The sequence below is a fragment of the Melanotaenia boesemani genome, chromosome 8, assembly GCF_017639745.1.
Source record: "Melanotaenia boesemani isolate fMelBoe1 chromosome 8, fMelBoe1.pri, whole genome shotgun sequence".
Taxonomy (NCBI): Eukaryota; Metazoa; Chordata; class Actinopteri; order Atheriniformes; family Melanotaeniidae; genus Melanotaenia; species Melanotaenia boesemani.
This window is the reverse complement of record NC_055689.1, coordinates 9,594,636-9,615,123: the sequence shown is the minus strand read 5'-3', so window position 1 is coordinate 9,615,123 and position 20,488 is coordinate 9,594,636. Positions and strand designations below refer to the sequence as shown.

Here is a 20,488-nt window from a genome sequence, read left to right as displayed (position 1 = left end):
CTTCTTCAGGCAAACTCCGGATCACTTTAACTGCGGCAGCAAATTTCTCCTCCAGGCTGTGTTCGTGCTCCTCCTGCGCCATGCCGAGTCCAGACAAGGATGACATGACGGGCTCCTCACATTTCCAACTAAAATATGAATAGATGTCAAGGTAGTTTGGAGAGTTCTAGATAGGGGACAGCATTTGGCTACCTTGCTGCCACCTGTCTTGTAACCTGTTCAAAAAGGGGGACTGTTTACTCTTTTATCTAGGAGATGGCCTAATAAGCAACCCTTATTACGAGTTAGGAATAGCAGAATAATATAGAAATGTATTCTGCTCAGAGGCTGATTTACAAGCGACTCACCGCTACGTTCTTGCGCCGGTGCAATAGGCCTAATTATTTCCTAAGCCCGGTGTCTGTCTGCAATATGCAGCAGCAAGCCAATCCCCACTCCGGCCGAGGATGAGCCAAACAGCAAACGTTTGGGTCCCCTAACATACCTGGGAAATGTAGTTTCGGTAGGGATAAGCCTAGGTGATGGGTGGTTCGAGGCTAAAATACCCAGTCCTTCAAGCCCCATAAACCCCTCTCAGTGGGACATTAAAGCGCAGAGGTTTATGGGTAATGTAGGCCAATGGAAGAAGGTTGTTGTCCATGTAGCAACATTGTTTTGCTTTGTGTTAAAACAGATTTGGTTGAGCACACACTAAGTTTTAGTTTTAGCTAACTATTTGTGATTTTAGCCAATAAAATATCAGATGTTTTTTATATAGCTACTGATTACATATTGATTTTTATAAACAAATTCCATGCAGATTTTTTTATTATTATTATTATTATTATTATTATTATTATTATTATTATTATCTATGCATGACTGCATTATTATTCTATTACATAAAGGTTCATAACCAAATCTATAATTTTGATGAGTGACTGGGACAAAATTTAACTATAGAACATTTGTATTTGCATTACGTTTTAAGATTAATATAACAGTAAAGTTCTTGACATTCTAACGTTGTTTTGTACATTTGCATAACCTTAACCTTTTCTTTTGAAACGTGCTCTTGAATGCTGGTGTTAAAAAAGGACTAAAATGAGAAAATAAGTAAAATGTGTAAGTAAATGTGATATAATTAGTACAAAAGTGTCTCTCCAAAAATTAAGTAGATATTACATGCATACTTACATATCGTTAACATTAGTTTCCATGTAGTATTTGTTCTGAAATTATTGTCTGTTTTTTATAGAGTTCAAAATGTTCTAATCTGTAATAATTTATTGCAATATAACTACATTATCTTCCAATTAATACTAAACTATCGCAATAAAATATAATTGGCCCATTTCTCCTTTCGCTCTTCCTGTGAACCAATCAGCGCTCGACGTCTCCTACGTAACTCCGATTAGTCACGGGCTGTTGTGAATGGGAGGCCAGCGGACCCACAATGCCAGGCGGGGGAGCCCCTTTCTCACCAGCACACCACAGCATCACCGCCTCGCCTCGCTGAAAAAGACGGACCGGAGAGAAATGCAAAGGGATGTAAGATGGCAGAGCTACAAATGCTATTAGAGGAGGAAATCCCAGCCGGTAAAAGGGCGCTCGTGGAAAGCTACCAAAACCTGTCCCGGGTAGCGGAATACTGTGAAAACAATTATGTCCAGGTAAGAGGCGCGTTTTAAGGCCGCTATACGCGGTGAATTTCTCTTTTATCTCTGTCGTGTCTGCGGTGTTGGAAAAGAGAGTGAAACCACAGGGACAGGAAATGCTGGCCGCGAGGAAAGCGACACTCAAACCGCAAAACTAGCCGAGTGGCCGTTTTTCTCTCCCGGTGAGCGGATTCAGCCGCGGCTCGGTGTCGTGTCGGGCATGGCTGCCCGTCGTTTTTTGTGGTTTCGGCGTCAGTTAAAGGTTTTCCTCGGGGAGATGAAAGCTGCTGGGGGCTTTCAGAGGGTGTGTCGTTGTTATGACTAAGTGGTTTGTGACTGACTGCATTCTCTGATGGGTACCTGACGACCCAGTTTTTTCTTATAGCAATTTCCCACATTTTATAACAGCTTTCTGTATAAATTACAATACACGAGCATCCGACGTTTACACCACATAACAATAAAAAGAGGAGGAAACTGTCAATAAAATCCATACAGAGACATTTATTGATAATATAAGGGCTAACCAAGCTTAAATGCTTATTTTAAACATTATACTTAAAAGATAAGAAAGATAAATAGATCACGCATAGGCACTCAGCTTGCTGTAACAGATTAGACTAACAACTATTTAATTCACACATCTTAAATTCGCTGTATAAGCCGCAAAGTAAACCCAGCCCTCACAAATTTTAAGTGGGAAATAAGAAATAAAACATGTCCCCGGAGCTGCTTGGTGATCATTGACTTGTGGTTTGATGATAAATGATAAATGTACCCATTTGATTTAGTTTATCCTGACTGACTGTGAAGAGCGTAGAAGAGGAACTGGGGTCACGAGAACCTCCAGTTTTACTTTATTTTATTTTTTAATTATTCATTTTAATTTAATTTTGTATTATTTTAATTTTTTTTTTTATTTTATTTTTAAATGATTTATTTTTACCTTTATTTAATTGAATTTAGTATTTATTTAATTTTAAAATTTTACTCCACTTAAGAAAGACTTTATTGTTGTTGATATTGTGCCGCCGCTTTATTTATCATTTATTTTAATTCAGTTTTATTTTTGTTTTTTTTTATTATGGATTTTTATTCTTATTCTAAAATTTATTTTATTTAACTAAAGGGAGTCTTTATTGCTACTGTTACATCACCACTCCATTTCTCATAACCTGATTTCTTTGCAGTATTTAAAAAAAACAACTCTTAAAGTCACCCATGATAAATGTCACCAAACTATCTCTCTCTCTCTCTCTGTACTTGTTTATCATAAATGTGTGTGCTGTCATTACAAACCATTGACAGGTTGTGGTGTGAGCAGCAGCATCTGCTGACAGACCGCCTCAAACCAGAAAGTTTGTTCAAGCGCAGTGATTTTGTGACATCCAGTTTCATCAGAATATTATGTGGCATACACGGCTTGACTGTAAGTTTTATACTAAGACGTGTGTTGCTAAGCTCTAAAACTTTTCTTTTTCTTAGATTAGTTTGCTCAAAGCTTTTAAATTAATCAAATTATCTTTATGGTCAGACTGGTAGACTTTTCTTTTTGATGACCTCAGTTAATTTACAATTTGAAGAGTAATGTGCTGAGTCTTGTGGTGAACTTGAACTACGTAGATGCTGTGGGTTAGAAGGTAAATTACAGTCTGAAGACTATAGGCCAACACTACGAAGCAATAATAGTGGTGTAGCAGGTAACTTCAGGTTCAGCTGTGGGTTGTGAAAGCTGCTTTACTTCTTACTGAGGTCCAGTGCCATGGCACTTCATGTTGAAACCCTAATCTTCTCAAGAGCAAGTTAAGTTTTAGATAAGATAGCAACATGTGAACAAAAAGTTGCTTATGTTCACTTGAGAAGGCTTCTTTTGCATAATTAGGTGCAATGGAAACCCTTTTGAATCACATTTGACCAGGAAAAAGATTAAAATGATGGAACTCACCAGCTGTTTCCAAACAGAGTGAGAGAAAAGCAAACTTAAGTGTCTTCTTAGATCTGCTATAATGTCCCAGATATTCCCGGTGATGATTTGGTCTACCTCTTGTGGATGTCCAACACATTTGTTGTTTTTTTTTCCACTTCAAGGTTTTGATTCTGGTTAGGACAACTGCATCTCTTATTGAGTTACCATCTGAGGACACTACACAGCCTAGTTTATTCACTTCATCTTAGTCAAACATGAAAACCTTTCAAACCAGCTTTTCTGTTACATTTTCTTCAACCAGTGACTGAAACCAAGCTCATAAGAAAAGGTGGTAGAAAGTCACTGCTGGGTGACTTTGGGTCATAACACCTTCAGGCTGGTTTCCCATGTATGCAGTGCTTTAACACTTGACAATAGGCAATCAGTCATGAGATCAGACACACGATTAATCGGGGAATTTGATTGACCGGTGCCTACTTGCTACTTGAAAGAGTTGCATTGCTCTCAAACTTCCTTCACAAGCCAAGCAAGCAACATGAAGGATTATGAAATGAAGCTCAGTTCAAAGTGAAAAAGTAGTACTAAAATGTGCTCTTATGAGTTGTCCATCTTCATCAGTGCACCTTGTTGTGGTTGTATTATTTCTCTTTAAAGCACAAAGGTTGAGTTTCTTCCTCAATGGACGGTGATTTAATTCTCTTTACTACAGATCATCAAACCCTGTTGCATCATTTGCAGAACTTGGCTTTTTATTGATGCTGAATAGCCATGCTTAGAATATGTAGACGTATATATTTGGCTTCTCTTGAGTAATAATGTGTTGAGATGATGAGATTTTGCACATGTAAAACTGAGTGTTATGAGTAAAAGTCTGGTTTGAGCCTTCTGCACTAAATCATAACTGTTGGAGGATACTGTAGTCACAGATGTAATGCTGTAAAGTGGGAGGCGAGATGTATTACCATCCTGAAAAATCACCCCAGTGTCACCAAACTTACTTTTTAATTGATGAAATTGGAAGATTCGTCCGTAACCTAAACTGTTGGTGTAAAGTCTGCCACCTCTCCTGGTTGTTTAATTAGCATCAACCTCAGATCATTGATCCATCCCTTCATCTATTCCATACCTGCCTACTTCAGTACAGGGTTATGGGAGGGGAGCTGCTATTAGTCAGGCAGGGTAGACCCTGGACAGGTCTTGCTTGTATTGATTATTGTAGACATTTGTTGGTTTTCTTTAACCAATCATGTTAAATGTCTCATTGGTGCTGGATAAGTTGCAGCATCATCTCCTTGTTCAGTGAATACCAATCCAGTTTCCACAGTCCATAGCCCCTTTTCCACCACAGGAACTTTTTCATTTATCAGAGATTAAAAAAAAAACAAAAAACTGAAAGAAGCACCTAGTAGTGTGGTCGGACTTTCCAGATTCCCTGGAATTCTTTGGGGGCGGGGCTGTGCGCTACAGATCTCTGATTGGTGGAACATACTTGCAGCATTCAGCCCCTCTAATGTGAGATGTTTAAGCCGCTGCAAACATTTTTATTTTACTTCTACAAAACATAGGGGCGGGCCATGACACTGAATTGCAGTAAAACCGCAAAAGTATTTTAGCAATCCAACCTTTCATCCCCATAAAACCAGGAATTAGCCTCCATGAAACTGATCATGTCTGAAACCACGTACCAAGATGGATAGGTTTGAGAACTCTACCGTCTGTGGTATTTTGAGGACAGCGTAACAGCACCACTAGAGGATATGACGCCAGTGTGATGAACGCGCGCCAAACACAACAACAATGGCGTCCGTGACCAACTGTTGTGGGGCTGTTCCAGACAGTCCTGGCTTGTGTACAGCTTCAACAACAAAATGCACGGCTTTTACAAGACAGTATTCCACTACTGTACCATCAACAGCGGCAGCAAGCAGATATGTCATTATCTGCTCATACACTATGTCTTGTTCTAGCTCTGGAGCCTTCTATTAGTACTACAGCAGTTTCGTGGGGATGTTGAAGCCTTTCTCTTAGTTTTCGCCACTATTTTCACATCATTTTCACACCTGAACCAGTTTCGGTGCCATGTGGACATAGCCTTAGTGTTTGATAAATGAAGTGATGAAAGCGAGGTCTAGAGTCTTTGGTGTGTATTTGCAGAGAACAACATTCAGCGCAACTTCAAGTCGGAGTGTTTTGAAGAAAAGTGGAGAAGCTTGCAGAGGTGAATGTATGACACACACAGATACAAATTCAAGAAACTGAAACACGATTATAAGAAGCTTAAGGACCACAACAGCTGAAGTACGTCCAACCCCCAGTCTAATAAGTGGTATCAGCCAGTAGAATATATTTTCTGGATTTTTCTGGAAATGCAAACCAAGCAGATCACCACACACTTTTTTTTTTACCCTAATAAACCCATGGAGATGTTGGTGGGAAACCCCTTATGATTGCTTCTCTTCAGCCTAATTTTATATTTCCTTCTTAGGTGATTGTTTATGTTTGGCTTTTCAGGATTTAAAGCTCCTTAAATCTTTCCATCTAGGGCTGGGCAATATATCGAGATTTTCAAATATATCGAGACTTTATCAGATGCAATATAAAAGGAAGGAATATTGTTTATATCGAGATGGCTTGTTTTGAGTTAAAAGCATCTTTTTTCTTTTGCATTTAGCACAGCTTTATTTTTTGTTATGGTCATTGAAAATTATTTTTAATTTATTTTGTTTTAGGAGAATTTATTATAAAGGTACTTTAATTTAATTCAGCTGTTTTAATACACATGTGCTGCTGATCCTTAATAAAAGTATATTTAGCACTGAGGGCTGTAAATTAGAACTGTCTCTTTGGTTACTTGACAAAAAAAAGTATATTGAGATATATATCGTATATCGTGATTCAGATAAAAAATATCGAGATATAAGATTTTGTTCATATCGCCCAGCCCTATTTCCATCAGCCAGTTTCTCACCGAGACAAACATGGACTCCTGTTTCTGCTGATTTACGTTATGATATGATACGATATGATGGACTACACTTTATTGTCCCCATAAGGAAATTTGTCTGGGAGTCAATTGCTGTTAAATTAGCTGTCTTAACAACATCAATAAATAGATTAAACTACTGTAATCCACATCCAATCACACCACAAAACATATATCCAGACAATTTAAGAGGAAGCCTGTATGTTTCCCTGTTACAACCTCCCCATTTTATTGGTACCTGCTTCAAAGTTTAGACATTGACTGGAACAACCAGCTTTTGTTGGAGTCTTGTTTTTTGTTTGGATTTAACAACTAGCAAGAAATAATATGTAAATGAATAAGCAGCAGTGGGCAAAAGTGGGCCATCTTTTGGGACAGCATAACTTCACAATAACTTTATTGGCACTGTAGAATGCACATCTATAAATAATCCCACATGTTTCAGCTGCAACAAGAATATAAATTAGGTACCAAAGTCATTGAGGTAAAAAAAAAAATAAAGTAAACTGAATGTTATCTTTCTAAATATAGCAGTACACACTTTTGTATGAGGTGTTTTATTCTATTATTTATTTAATTTTTAATGCAAGATTTATTTGTTTTTTAATCATGTATAATAAATTGAACAATTTCCATATTCCTTACCAATCAATTGTAGTCCTATACCCTGAAAAGACTGGCTGTTGGAATTCCTCACTGTGTGTGGCTGCATTATTCCTGTTTTGTTTCTAAACTATAAATATGCCCATTCAGTCTCATTGCTATCTAGAGGCTTCCAGAAACAGATGGTTTGCGCAGCCGGACAGAGATTTGGGATGCCATAAATTGTCCTGGCATTCCTGCTCTGTGGGCTCGTGCACCTGTCTCACGTTTCCAAATCCGACTTATTCAAAGTCCAGTTCCAGCCTGCGCTGTACCCCATAAAGTCATTTCTTTAGAGACTCACTAGCTCATCTCCACTTCTCTTCAGGGCTTTAACAGCACTTTGTAGTTTAAAAACAGCCGAGACAGAGCGGTCCTGTCAGACACCACTCCCTGGAGAAAAAGGCCTTTCACTCTCCTCACACAGCACTGATAAGAGAGTAAAAATGGGAGTTCAGCTCTTTCTCTGCCAGCTTCTCCATTTTTTTTCTCCACCCACATATTCTTCCACTGATGTTCAGACTTCTGCTTTTTTCTTCCTTTCTCTCCGTCAGGCACAAGACAAAAAGAAAGCCCTGGAGGAGACCAAAGCCTACACCACCCAGTCTCTGGCCAGCGTTGCCTACCAGATCAATGCCTTAGCAAACAATGTGCTGCAGCTGCTGGACATCCAGGCCTCGCAACTTCGACGCATGGAATCCTCCATCAACCACATCTCCCAGGTAGACACCACACCTCTCGGTCTGGTTGCATCCTACAGGTTGGGATCTGTGGAGTCTGGATTCTGGGCTCTTTTTTTTGTGTCCCTGTTGTGCTTTTTCCAGGAATAATGCAGAATCATCGTGTAGTCTTAATAGATTTGGTTTATTCAAGCACAGTGAAACAAACACTGGCTGATTTTTCTCCAGGGCAACAATAACACATCCATACGTTATAAAGACTGCCAGATTTTTATACGACATGCCAAACCTCCACAGCCCCTCTTTAGCCCTGCATGCTCCATCAGCAGTCCTCTCTCTCTGCTTATCCTCTGAATGGGCGGCCACCCTGCCTGTCAGCCAGTGAGCGCCCCGACCCTTCTCTCTGGGCTTCGTTAAGCCCGTCAGGAATGAAGTAAAATCCTGACGCCAGCACTCTCTCCTGGTTTGCTTTTTCACTTCCCGCTACACGACGCAGGATAAAGTGGCATTAGGTGCAGCTTCATACAGAACAATGTAACCTGGTTATTGATGCTTTAGAAACTGTGATTCATGTCCTCCACTTGTTATTTCTGGTAACAGCTCTCTATGGTAACCACACTGCAGCTGTGAACAGTACAGATACTGTGGAGTCTCGTTTCATCAGCTTCAGCTTTTTTCATTTTGACGGTGTAATTAATGACATTAACTGCAGATCAGACCCTTAAGCGTACCAGCAAAGCCAAACTTATTATGATCAGAACAGATTAACAATGCAACAACTCTTGGGAAAAACAGAATAACAGGACAGGAGAACCCAGCCCATACCGAATTTTTATCCTTTTAAAACTTGAGAACAGATGATAGACCATGCCTGAAGTGTCTGTACTAAAACCTCTGTAATTTTGTTCTGTTTCACTTTATTAGTTAGTCTTACTGTATCATGTTTAAACTTGTGCTTTACACCCTGGGTATAAACCATACATGCATGGTGATATACTATAATATTTAGTTAAATCAGGTTCCTTTTAAACTTTAGATGAACACCTGTGATAAAAAAAAGTCAAACCAAATTACAAACAAGGTTTTATAGGTGTTATAAAAATTAAAATTAGCAAACACGTTGCTTCTTTCTCACCTTATTTCTTTACTTTCTAAACAGATGTTGGAAGACGGTTAACATAAATAACTCAAAGTCTGTTTTGTGAACGTCTTCAGTTCATCAAGATAAAACTGTAATCAAGCTGAAATTCCATTGGCCCAGAGGACAGGGGTTGAAGGAGAAAGGTCACATGGGAGGCTGGAGAAGCGAGCTCTGCAGTTGGGTCTTTCTTGATTCTTTACCTTAATCTTTTTAACCTTTTAAAACCTGAGGTCTCCCAATTGTGTGAATTTGAGAACAGATGGTGCCAGTCTGTGCCAAAATGGCCACTTTGGAGACCTGGTCTGAACTGTCTGTAGTAAAACCGCTCTCAGTTGGTCTTTGCAGAGATAACATTCACATACTTTACTATGATCTGATAGATGTTTGGAGCTACAGCTGCATCATTTTAAAGAATTATGTATATAAATCCTGAAAGTGTTTGTTTTTCTTTAGGCAAGCCTGAAACTTTTTAAATTTGTGCTGTGTGCCATCTTCATTCATCCTTCGCCAGTTAACACATATGCTGCCTGTGTTCCCTTTACTATGACTAGAAGTTTTTAAACAGACCTGGTTGCAGAAATACACTAGTTTTAATATGAGTATGCATCAGGCACATGACTCCAGGGTTACAGCTAATATCAGTTTTTAGGAAGTAAAAAGAATTTGCCGTTATTTGGATTATATATTCAGGATGTTATAATCATAATCACACCAACTGCTCTCTGAACAAACCCTGTGATGAAATTATCACTAAATTACCTCAAACTACTAAAAAAACAAACCCTTTTTATTTCAAAAGACATAAAGAGAATATGATTTATCCGTGATGGGTCACTACAGGCTTCTAACATGCAGACATGTTAATATTGACTTTGCTCCGCATACAGAAGCTGAATGAAACTTGCTTCGCTGTGTACCTGAAACAGTTAAAATGGGATTATTGAAGGAAGGTTGCCAGATATCGCTGCCAAACCCAAGTCTGATTTATAAAAGCCATGGAAGACTCTGATGCAGCATGTTTAATCAGAGATGCCCAACATGTGTGTGTTTGTGTGTGTGTGTGTGTGTGCTTTCAGTGTAATGAACATGCTCCCTTTGGATAGTTTAGCAGTACATCGTTTCTGCCAGATTTGCTTTCAGATTCATCTCTTTTATTTCATTCTCAGAAATCATCATTTATCAGCTCAGTGACCCAATTTCCATCGGTCAGCTCCTCTCGTGCATGATCAACCTGGCTTCGTACTGCGTCGTACAGTCATAAGATTATGATGACACACTTACAGGATGCTTCATTACTCTGGAGTATTAAATCCACAGAAAGAATCCATTCAGCGTGTGGAAACTAGTAACTCACCTTTGATTTTTTTAAATTTTTTTCCCCCTGTCTTTCAGCTTGCTTGGTTCTGTGAAAACCGATTAATTAGACTGAAACTACAGTAAAGATCCAACAGTGAACATCAGATCTGTACCATCTGCTCCAGAAACACTCTGCAGAGGTTCAACAGACAGCCAGATGTCTATTAGAGTAAAGAGATTACAAAAGAAAATGAGATTGAGAGATCGCAGGAAGGGCAGACAGAATGGTGTCGTCAGTGATTAGGTAACAGTTATTATGTCTCCATGTTTCACACAGACCACCACGTACATCGCTGCCTTTTGTAACGCCGGTTCAGAGGAAATGTTGAAATAATGCTGACAGTCAGTTAGCACAGAGCTGTTGTTTGCAGTACTTTGTGTTAATGGTGCATGTTTGACATGTTAGAGCTTAAATACTGACACTGTGTGGTTTATCTTTGTGTATCCTATGTCTAGTTTACTTTTTTTTTTTAATAAACATCTAATACCTTCACATATTCTTGTCTTTTAGTGTTTCTCTGTCTAATAGTATCTGCCTTTCTCTTTTGTTTTTCTCACTTTCTCTAATCTTCGCCTCTCCTTCCCTTTTACTGGCAGGAAATAGGCTTTTTTTTTTTTTTTACTTCCCAGCTGAAGCTGGGCGTGACGCTTCAGTTTCCTCTTTTCTTAAAAGTAAAACAGAGCCCGACATGTTCTCTATAATTATCTCAGACTTCACGTCAGACACAGCGAGAAGGACTCGGTTAACTCGGCATTGCTCACTAGACTTTCTGATTTTTGGTTTCTCACAGCGGTGGAGCTGCTGGATGAGAGGTCGAAGTGGCAGCCATGTTGCCTGGGCGTCACAAGCTTACATTAACACATATCTGCAGTCTTATTTAATCTCTTTTACTAAATGTTTTAGGATTGGCAGCACTTGCACTGCTATTAGTATTTGAAAGCTGTTACTCATTCCCAATCATTTCCCTCCCACTCTGCATAGCTCACTATTTCCACTTCCATCTATCATCCACAGACTGAGGGACAGTCCGTGCAGGTGCCTGCTGTGAGTGATAATGACTGTAATTGCTCACATGTTAGTCTAATATTTTCAGCTACTGGTTATAGTTAAACTCCTTGTCTCATTAAATCTGCTTTTAATGGTTCTGACACGTGTGAAATTGACCTACATAGGCGTGAAATGTTTCCTCAAAATTATTTTGTGATTGTCTGTCAACAAAGTCTAAGGCTTACCAGTACAATCATGTGAAACTAGGACATAATAAAGAAATTATCCATGTTCCATACCAGGTTTTACAATAAGTTGTATGCACACACTGGGATGAATTTAAAGGATATATTACACCTCATTATTTTTTACCTAAGAAACTAAGTACACCCTATGTTTCAGAATCTTTCAGAACCACATTAAACTACAATAACTTGAAGTATTTATTTCCTGTGTGAATTATCTATCGTATTGTCGGCCCACCCTTCTTTACAACATAGCTTAAGTTTAAGGAGACACTTCTGGACAAGAAAACATTTGGTTAAATTTTGAATGTCATGACAGAAGATTACAGTCTTCCACCTATTACCTAATATCATGTGAAGTATCTGGTTCATATTAGGTCTGAATATTATAGAAATACAGTCTCAGAAGAATAACACATTACATGGGGTTATTATTTATTTAAAAAAAGAAGACCTAGTTTAAGCCAAAGCCATACAGCTGGTATGTGGTGTTTATGTTAATATGCTGTCTTTGGTTATCGCAGGTGCTGCATATCATAGAAAAACATCTCTACTTTTGGTCTCGTTTATCTGAAGGACTTAGTTCCAGATGTCTTGTGGTTTGTTTTTCAGATGAAGCTTTGCAGGCCTAAGACGTGTAGCCATGTTCTTTTTGGAGAGAAGAGACTTTCTCTGGTTAACTCTTCCAGACAAGCCATACTTGTTCAGTCATTTTCTAACTGTTCTGTCATGAATTTTAACATTTAAAATGCTAACTAAGGCCTGAACAGTCCGAGATGTAGCTCGTGCGTTTTTTGCAGTTTCTCTGTGCACTGAATAAGTTCAACAAGGTCGGACCTTGGGGAAGAACCTGTTGGCTGTCCACTCCAGAAAAGACTGGCTACTGTCTGCAACTGTTTGCTCTTATGACTAATCTTACTGTCAAATAATGGCCTTATAATCCTTCCCAGATGGACGGGCAGCAACAACAGCTTCTGTGAGATCTTTGCTGATGTCTTTCCTCCTTTGCTGTGAGAGGTGCTACCATTTGCTGATGATCAGTTAATCCAATGCATTTGATTAGCAGCACCTGGCTGCTATTTATTTTCTTTATTCCTCTAGAAGCAGAAAGAGTGTACTTTGTATTTCACATACTGCTTCTGCATTCATATTAAATTTTGGATAAGAAATGTTTAATGTGTCATGTGTTGTTGTATGTGTGACGTTGTATTCGACTAGTTTTATTACCCTATCAGGATATAGATACCTTTCCTTTTGTTGTAGATCTGAAAACGGTAAATAATTATCAACTGAGGTATTTTTCTGTTAATGAGAATTAAGATAATTTCCAAATATGTAAAATAATATAACGTGACATGAACCAGAAAGCTCAATATCCTCTGTCAGTGGTGTCATCTTGTATTTCTCTCTTACAGACGGTGGACATTCACAAGGAGAAAGTGGCACGCAGAGAAATCGGCATCCTGACGACGAATAAGAACACATCTCGCACGCACAAGATCATCGCCCCGGGAAACATGGAGCGGCCGGTGCGCTACATCCGGAAACCCATCGACTACACGTTGCTGGATGATGTGGGGCATGGCGTCAAAGTAAGAATCATTGCCATCTTTCTGCCAATTTAAAAACTTTTATACTTTTTAATGCAAAATATGTTACGTAGTTTTAACTTCTACAAATCAAGTAAACACTGATGGAGCTTCCGTACAACCAGACTGTTGCTGTAGTCATTACCTTGATGATTTGTCTTGGTTTGTCATGTTAATCATGTTGTGTATCAGTAAAGTTAACACCAGGCGCTTTCATGATCACTGTCTGCTCTCATGGATTTTGTTTACACATCCACGGCTGCAGCAAGCTGATCAATACGTCGACCTTTTAGCTGATTTAGAAGCTGATTAAGAAGTTGCTAAGCTGGTAGCCAAATGGTTAAAGCTTAATTTGTTTTTATTTATTTATTGCTTTATTTAATTTTTTATTTTTTGCTTTTATTAGATTTGTTATAAATCTGTACAATTATTTATTTTGTTTTATATTTTTTTATAAAGTATACATTTTTCTAAAAGCTTTATTTTATTTGTTTGCTGTTTTATTTATAGAAAAGTAGTAAAAGTTTTTTTTTATCAATTGTTTTAAGTTTATTTTTATTGTATTATTTTTTTATATTTTTACAAATTATTAATTTTAATTAAAGCTTTAGTTTAACTGATTTATTACATAATTTTTTACTTTTCTTAAAATTTGAATTATTTTAAATGTTTATTTTATTGTATTTATGATTTCATATATTTTTATAAATTATACATTTTTTAAAAATAGTTTTATTTATAGCTTTATTTTTTAAATGTTTTTGCTCACTTTTACAATTTTTTATTTAAATTATTATTATTATTATTATTATTATTTTTTGGTACCCAGTACCATCCTGAGCTGGGAAATGTTTGGTGGTTGTCCAGGCAGTGGGTAGACATCTTTGCCAAGCCTTTTCCACACCATCACATCAACTGTTGAATGATAGAAAAAGCCCGTTCAACCCTTTTCCGCCTCATTCTTCAGTTTTTTATCCTCTCTCCCCATGATCCATCCTCTCCTCTCCCCTCTCTCTTACCCTCTTTTACAAGGCTGTGTGTCTGTTTGTGGGCGACCGTGTACACACAGTTATGTGTGTAATGTGCTTGATTTGGCCCCTGCACACCTAACACCCCCACCCCTGGAGTCTGTCTCTGCTGAGATAGTGGCTGTCCGCTGATTTTCAAACATCCGCTGATTCAAATTCAAAAGCTCATGTTTCCTCCTTTGAGAGCTGGCTCACACTGAGACAGAACTGGCATGGCCCGCTATGCAAATCAGCCATCATTCAGGATGCTGTAGATAGATGGTGCCTCTGCAGAAAATCCTTGCAGATCATGTTAGATGCAATAAAATGGGGAGGATTTCTTTTTAAAGGTGTCTGGATACAGAAACGTATTTAATTTTAGGTTTTAAAAAGGTTTATGTTAGAATTTTTGGAGCTTGTTTCTACATTATTTTCCTTTCCTTTATGTTTATATCTTTTCATGGAGTAAAACAGTGCAGATACAAATGCATATCGCACTCCACCCCCCTTGTTCACTGTCTCTCTTGCACACATCTGTGAATAATTCAGAAGGATTGATACTGGCTGCTGCAGCTGCTGCTAAACAGGAGTATGCTGTATTAAGAGCTGCATATATTAATGCATGTGCGCGGGAATATTTGTGATTTTGTTTTTGTACGTTTACAAACCCTACAGTGTGTTCATGCTGTGAGGGGGAAACATGATTTGCAGCTTATTAGCGCTCCATGCTTACAGCCCATTTCCTCTTGGCTGTGGTGGATTCCCTCGAGCATTCAAGGCGTGATCACCACCCTTCTATGTTTTATCCTCACATCCAACTCAGCCAAGCAGAGAAGGGAGGTCAGCCTCGAGCTGGGGAAGGTGGGGGGGACAGTCACACACATGAACGAATGACTTCACTTCACCGCAATAAGCTTTATTGGAATTTCTGGGAGTCACCGGGGCGACATAGTTTCAGCCCACATCACAGCCTGTTATTTATGACCTCACTCTGTCCTACAGCCCAGTTTTCGTCTTGGTGCGACACTTAAAACATTAACAGGCCACATGTAGCTCAAGCATTACTCATTATTTCTAGTGGCTTGTCTAAAAATTTAAATGAGTCTTAAATTGATAACGGGCCGTTAAACAAGCCTGGAGTCAGACTCAGAACGGTGCAAGAGTCTAGAGCCACTCCTCACCATGAAAACAGGAAACAGGTGCACTGATTTACTGAAACATGTGCAAACCTGAGCAGAAATGTAATATACAAGGCAAAAACAGAGTTTGTACCAGTCTGACAAGCTGGGAAGTCAATATTTGGTTCGAGCAGCTTTATTTTTCAACACAGCCAGAACCTTGTAGACAAACTGGATCAGCTGAAGGTCCAGATGCATCTCTCAGGTCCGGGTTCAGGTCTTTAAAGACATTACTTTCTGATTCTGTTCCTTTTGCTGTTAAAGTTTTTTTGTTTTTTTTTCTGTAAGACTGCTTCCTTTTTTCCTCCATTTGTCTGGTTTGCACAATTTTTAAGGGCATGCTGCACACCATGGTGAGATGGTGAGATATGACATTTTTTGCTTTTAAGAATCATCTTGTTGGTTAAGATACCATTCTAACCAGTTTATCTTTCATAGTTTCAACTTCAGAAATTGGAGCAAATAATGAGCCAAGCTGCTGTTGTCTGTTATTCACGACGCTGGTTCATCCCATGTTCGGGAGTTCGGGGCTTAAACGATTCATAAGCCAGTGTTAAAGAAAAACAAACTAACAACAAAACATTTTAAATGTTTTAAACTTCTTTAAATGGTTAAATATGATGTATGAGGGGTAGCTCCAGACTTCTGCTCAGTCCTCTGCAAAACAAACAAACAAACAAAAACTCATGCACACGTGCGTCTGAGTATGTGGAAAGTTTCACTATTTGTATGAACGGTTGTGTTTTCTGTGGTTTTTATCATTCAGTTTGTTTACAAAGTGGAACAAAGGGAAGATATTTCTTCCTTTTTAATGTGTGAATTTTGATTATCCTATAATTTAACTGGTCCACATCTGTGAGATGCTATAATGATTTTTTTTTTTATTCAAGTTATTTAAAAGTTTGCTCTATTGTTTGTTTGGTATGAGATTGAGTCAACAGCCTGGCAACCGTTCAGAAAACACAGTCATGGTACATCAGCGGACGTTTCAGTGACTTGATTTCCTGCAGGCAACCAAAACTTCAACCACATCCTGCCCAACCTTAACCCATACCTTCACTTCAAACCTTTTCTTTTTGATTTTTGTTTTGACTCAGCCCCACAACATCTGGTTGCCATAACATCTATTTTGAGCTGTTTTTGTTACCAAACAACAAACCAAGGCTGGAATAGTGACTGAAATGTGGTCTTTTAGGCTCCATGTTTACTGAATTTTACTGACTTCATAATCTAAAAAAAATCACCACAGACAATTACGTTAATATAAGGGCTGCAACTAATGACTATTCTGATGGTCGATTAGTCATGACTATTAAAACGACTAGTCGACCAATCTGATTATGTATCTCATGATTATTTTAAATGGATCTTATTTCACCTTCAGCTTTGAAATCTTGCTTGAGGTTGTTAAGTAAGTCTGACGTGCCTCCTCTTTAAATGTTCGAGCATTGCAGACGTACTTCCGTGGTACACAAGGTCTGCTTTACAAATCTCATATGTATTTAATTTATTTTGTAAGTTTAACGTGAAGTCATTCCAGACTGACGTTCTCTGCCGCTGTTTTGTTCCCTAGTCCGCCGCCATCATTTTCCCTGGCGTATTTTATTGCGCATGTGCAACTATCAGCAGAGATAAAAAAAAAAGAAGACGATGTCTCACTCTGTAGTTTTTTTCCCCTCTTTGCGCATGTTCATTGTGCAACTCTGAGCAGAGATAGGATTAGAAGACGATGTTCTGTTCAAACTTAAGTAGTTTTATTGAGCAGCCACTTAACTGCTTATACTGTATACCGTATAGGAGTGTGTTTACCTTCATTCTCTCCAGTAATCGCTTGTAATCTTTCATCTTTATTTACTGGATATAAAACTGTTGTTCATTCTTAGTGTTTTAATTTCACTTTCATACTAAAAACCAAAATATTTGCCTTCTGTAACCATTAACCAATGAGCATGTCTTATTCTCTGTCTTTTCTTTTCACCTGCTTGCACTCAGTGGCTTAAGGCCAAGGTAAGACACAACTGCCTTTTAAAACTTTCTTTAGCTTATTGATGTTGAACAAAGTCAAAGGTAAAGTATCAAGGTCCAAAAAGCCCATCTCAAATGTCTAGAACATTTTACACTGTAAGATTCAGATTTCAGATTTACAGAATATGCTATGATATCAGATCTTACGACTATTTTTATCTGTGTACTCATTGATGAGCCCATTAGGTCTCCTCCATCATAGTTCTTCATCTTCTCTTCCTCTCTCCATGTCTCCTCTTAGTCTGTGGACATGATAGCGTCTTTCCCCTAAATTGAAAATTAAAGATGAGATGTCAGCTGAAACTAATCCAAATTTCCTCCTCATCCTTTCTTTCAACGAACCTTAGCTTCAATATTCATTAGCAGGAGAAACCATGGTGTCAGCAAATCACATCACATGAGAGCAGCATTTTAACTTGTCTTTGCTTCTCTAGCAACATGGGAACAATGCGGCAGGACGAGGAGGAGGGACCCTTTCTAGGAACAACCCACCCTCACAGAAGCCTCCAAGCCCCCCCATGGCTGGTCGGGGCACGCTTGGGTAAGAAGCTGCAGTTTAAAAGAGAATATATTTGAAGCAGTTCATCATAGTCTCTGTTGGTGCTGCGGTTCCAGCTTTTCTCCAGGCCAGTCAAAGCAAAATTATATACCACAGCATGTTTCACAATGAAAGCAGTTTTACTGTGTTTGATGCTATTTTGTTTTTTCTTTGCATGACTGGGTGTTACGACATTTTCAGCTGACTGAAAGAAGAATTACCGCAGTAGACTGGCTACTAGCTAGTTGCTAAGAGCCAATCCCATTGTTATGGAAATTGTACATGGTACAAAATTTAACGAAAGAAAGAAAGAAAGAAAGAATATTTGAATGTCTACAGTATGTGGAATCCAGCATCTCTTGATGGCGCTGGTTTCCTCAACCCACCTTTTGCTTTTTTTTTTTTTTTTTTGTCATGGGCATTACTTCTAGCAATCGCATCTAAAAGCTTTTCCATTCATACCTGAGGATGTGGAGGGTGCTAAGTTTAGTTTCATACATGTTTGGTGCTCCAAAGCATGTTTTTCAGCTAAGGTGGTGCAGCAAATTGATTGCTGCCTTCAGTGACAATTATAGCTCAACAGCAATTTCTGTACAGTAAAATAAAACCAAAGTATCTCCAGACAGCAGACATGACTCGATTTTTATGTTTTCGTGTTCAAATTTACTGTCTGCTACAGCTTTACTTTCTGAACTTCATCCATCCAACAGCTCCACTAACACAGCTGCTCTGCTGCATGCATGTTCAGTGGTGCAGCAGTGAAAAAGGTTCCCCCTCAAACGCTGTTCAGGTTGTTTAAACTGGTGTTTGCAGTAGAAGACATGTAAAACAGTTTTTCACCACCTAACACTCGTGTGAATCTTAAAACGTATTATTCTGACTCATTTTGAAGGACACCAACCTTTATTGTGCAGGTTGGAAACTGTCCCGGAGCATCTGGGGGCTGAGAGAGTGCAGTTCATAGCTTTTGTTCAAGACTATTTTGCTTTACGGTACCATGTCATGCACTAACAACTAGATAACACACTTTTACCATTTTATATAGAGTAAAAACAAAAAACACTGTCACCGTTACAAAGAAACCTTTGGGGAAAAAAAGACAAAAAAAAAAAAAAGTCCATCCTGGCAGATGAACTGAAAAGGAAACAAAAAATAAATAAAGTGTACGAGAAGAAAGGACGAAAATGAACAGGACAGATTGAATTTTACTGATGTAGAAAGAAACAGGATGACAGACGGATCCATCCAGAGTTAGCTTTGTTGTATCCGTTAGTAATAACTAATCGGTTCTTTTGCTCGGCTCTGTTGGTGAAGTTGCTGATAGTCAAGTTTATAATCATGAGAAAAGTACGATCAAGATCATTTCTCCCTCTGCTCTCTGTAGGTTGTAAATCAGGGATTACCTGTTGTCTATTACTGTATAAGAACACACACACACACACACCCACACACACACACACACACACACACACACACACACACACACACACACATATATACTGTATGTACTTTATTGCTTTGTATCACAGTTAAAATCTACACATTACAACAGCAGCATGTTTATCCTTTATATTTACCAGGCGAATCTGTACCATCTCTGCCTCACAGATGAAGCCTCAGTTTGCCATTTCAGTCCTAATTCAGACAAACATGCAAATAAGATCTTCTCATTTTGAAACGTTGGGAGAGTTTCTGTAAATTTCATGCTAAAGTTTGTTCACACTATAACTTTACTAAACCTTAGTGTTTAATATTTGCAGTGTTTGCTGGCTGGTTTTATGGGCTTTTTTTTGCTGGCCTCTTCACCATGTCAGTGTATGGAGGGGCTGTGATTTGGTTTTACGGCAGTGTTGTTCCATCCCAAAACTGTAGGGTGTGCCGAAGAGCTAAAACCTAGATAAGTGCAATTATATTTCTGTTTTCTCCTTTTCTCTTGAATCTAGACGTAACACTTCCTACAAAACGCTGGAGCCCGTGAAGCCTCCGGTGGTGCCCAATGACTACATGACGAGCCCGGCCAGACTGGGAAACCAGCATAGCCCTGCACGCACAGCTTCACTCAACCAGAGACCGAGGACACACAGGTAACACACACCCTTTCTTCCTCTGTCCTAAAACACCAACATGTAGATAATATTTACATCTATGTGAACTGTAAGATCAGATGAGACCAGATGCCACTGTATTGTACTGCAGATATAACCAAACCGTGTCAGGTTTTTTGTCTGCAGAACTGTGAACCTGTCCCACAGTAACGAGAAGATTGCTATAACAGGATGACACATGAGAGTGATGACAGGATGTCAAACCTTGTCATGTTAGGTTTGTCTCGTTCGTCACCTCAGACTGTTTTCTGTCGTCTCTACAGTGGCAGCAGTGGTGGCAGCGGTGGCAGGGAGAACAGTGGAGGCAGCGGCGTGGGAATCCCTCTAGCAGTCCCCACTCCTTCACCTCCCAGTATGGGGCAAGGTGAGTCCCAGCAGCCGTAACCCAGCCGCTCTGCTAACTTTGACTCCACAGCCTCATCTATGCATCACTACGTTGGTCTTGGT

The 20,488-nt window shown here is 38.9% G+C and overlaps 2 protein-coding genes across 13 annotated transcripts in view; one reads left to right on the top strand and one right to left on the bottom strand.

Annotated features, from left to right (window-relative positions):
• LOC121644295 (acyl-CoA-binding domain-containing protein 5A-like) overlaps positions 1 to 1,536 on the bottom strand; it is a 14,075-nt gene extending 12,539 nt beyond the window's left edge. For 7 of the 9 annotated variants that reach the window (XM_041992149.1, XM_041992147.1, XM_041992151.1 and 4 more), the window contains exons 1-2: positions 348 to 790; positions 1 to 128 (exon numbers count right to left, since the gene is read on the bottom strand). In XM_041992149.1, coding sequence (XP_041848083.1) covers positions 1 to 106 — 106 coding nt within the window. In that variant the 5' untranslated portion in view covers positions 107 to 128; positions 348 to 790. Of the gene's footprint in view, positions 129 to 347; positions 791 to 1,383; positions 1,442 to 1,463 lie in introns of those variants that run through there. The other 2 variants (XM_041992150.1, XM_041992148.1) reach the window with 2 other exon arrangements.
• LOC121644296 (abl interactor 1-like) overlaps positions 1,430 to 20,488 on the top strand; it is a 26,144-nt gene continuing 7,085 nt past the window's right edge. For 2 of the 4 annotated variants that reach the window (XM_041992159.1, XM_041992157.1), the window contains exons 1-7: positions 1,430 to 1,652; positions 7,744 to 7,911; positions 13,015 to 13,191; positions 17,366 to 17,380; positions 17,833 to 17,939; positions 19,880 to 20,020; positions 20,305 to 20,405. In XM_041992159.1, the coding sequence (XP_041848093.1) occupies positions 1,536 to 1,652; positions 7,744 to 7,911; positions 13,015 to 13,191; positions 17,366 to 17,380; positions 17,833 to 17,939; positions 19,880 to 20,020; positions 20,305 to 20,405 (826 nt within the window). In that variant the 5' untranslated portion in view covers positions 1,430 to 1,535. The remainder of the gene's footprint in view (positions 1,653 to 7,743; positions 7,912 to 13,014; positions 13,192 to 17,365; positions 17,381 to 17,832; positions 17,940 to 19,879; positions 20,021 to 20,304; positions 20,406 to 20,488) is intronic. The other 2 variants (XM_041992160.1, XM_041992158.1) reach the window with 1 other exon arrangement.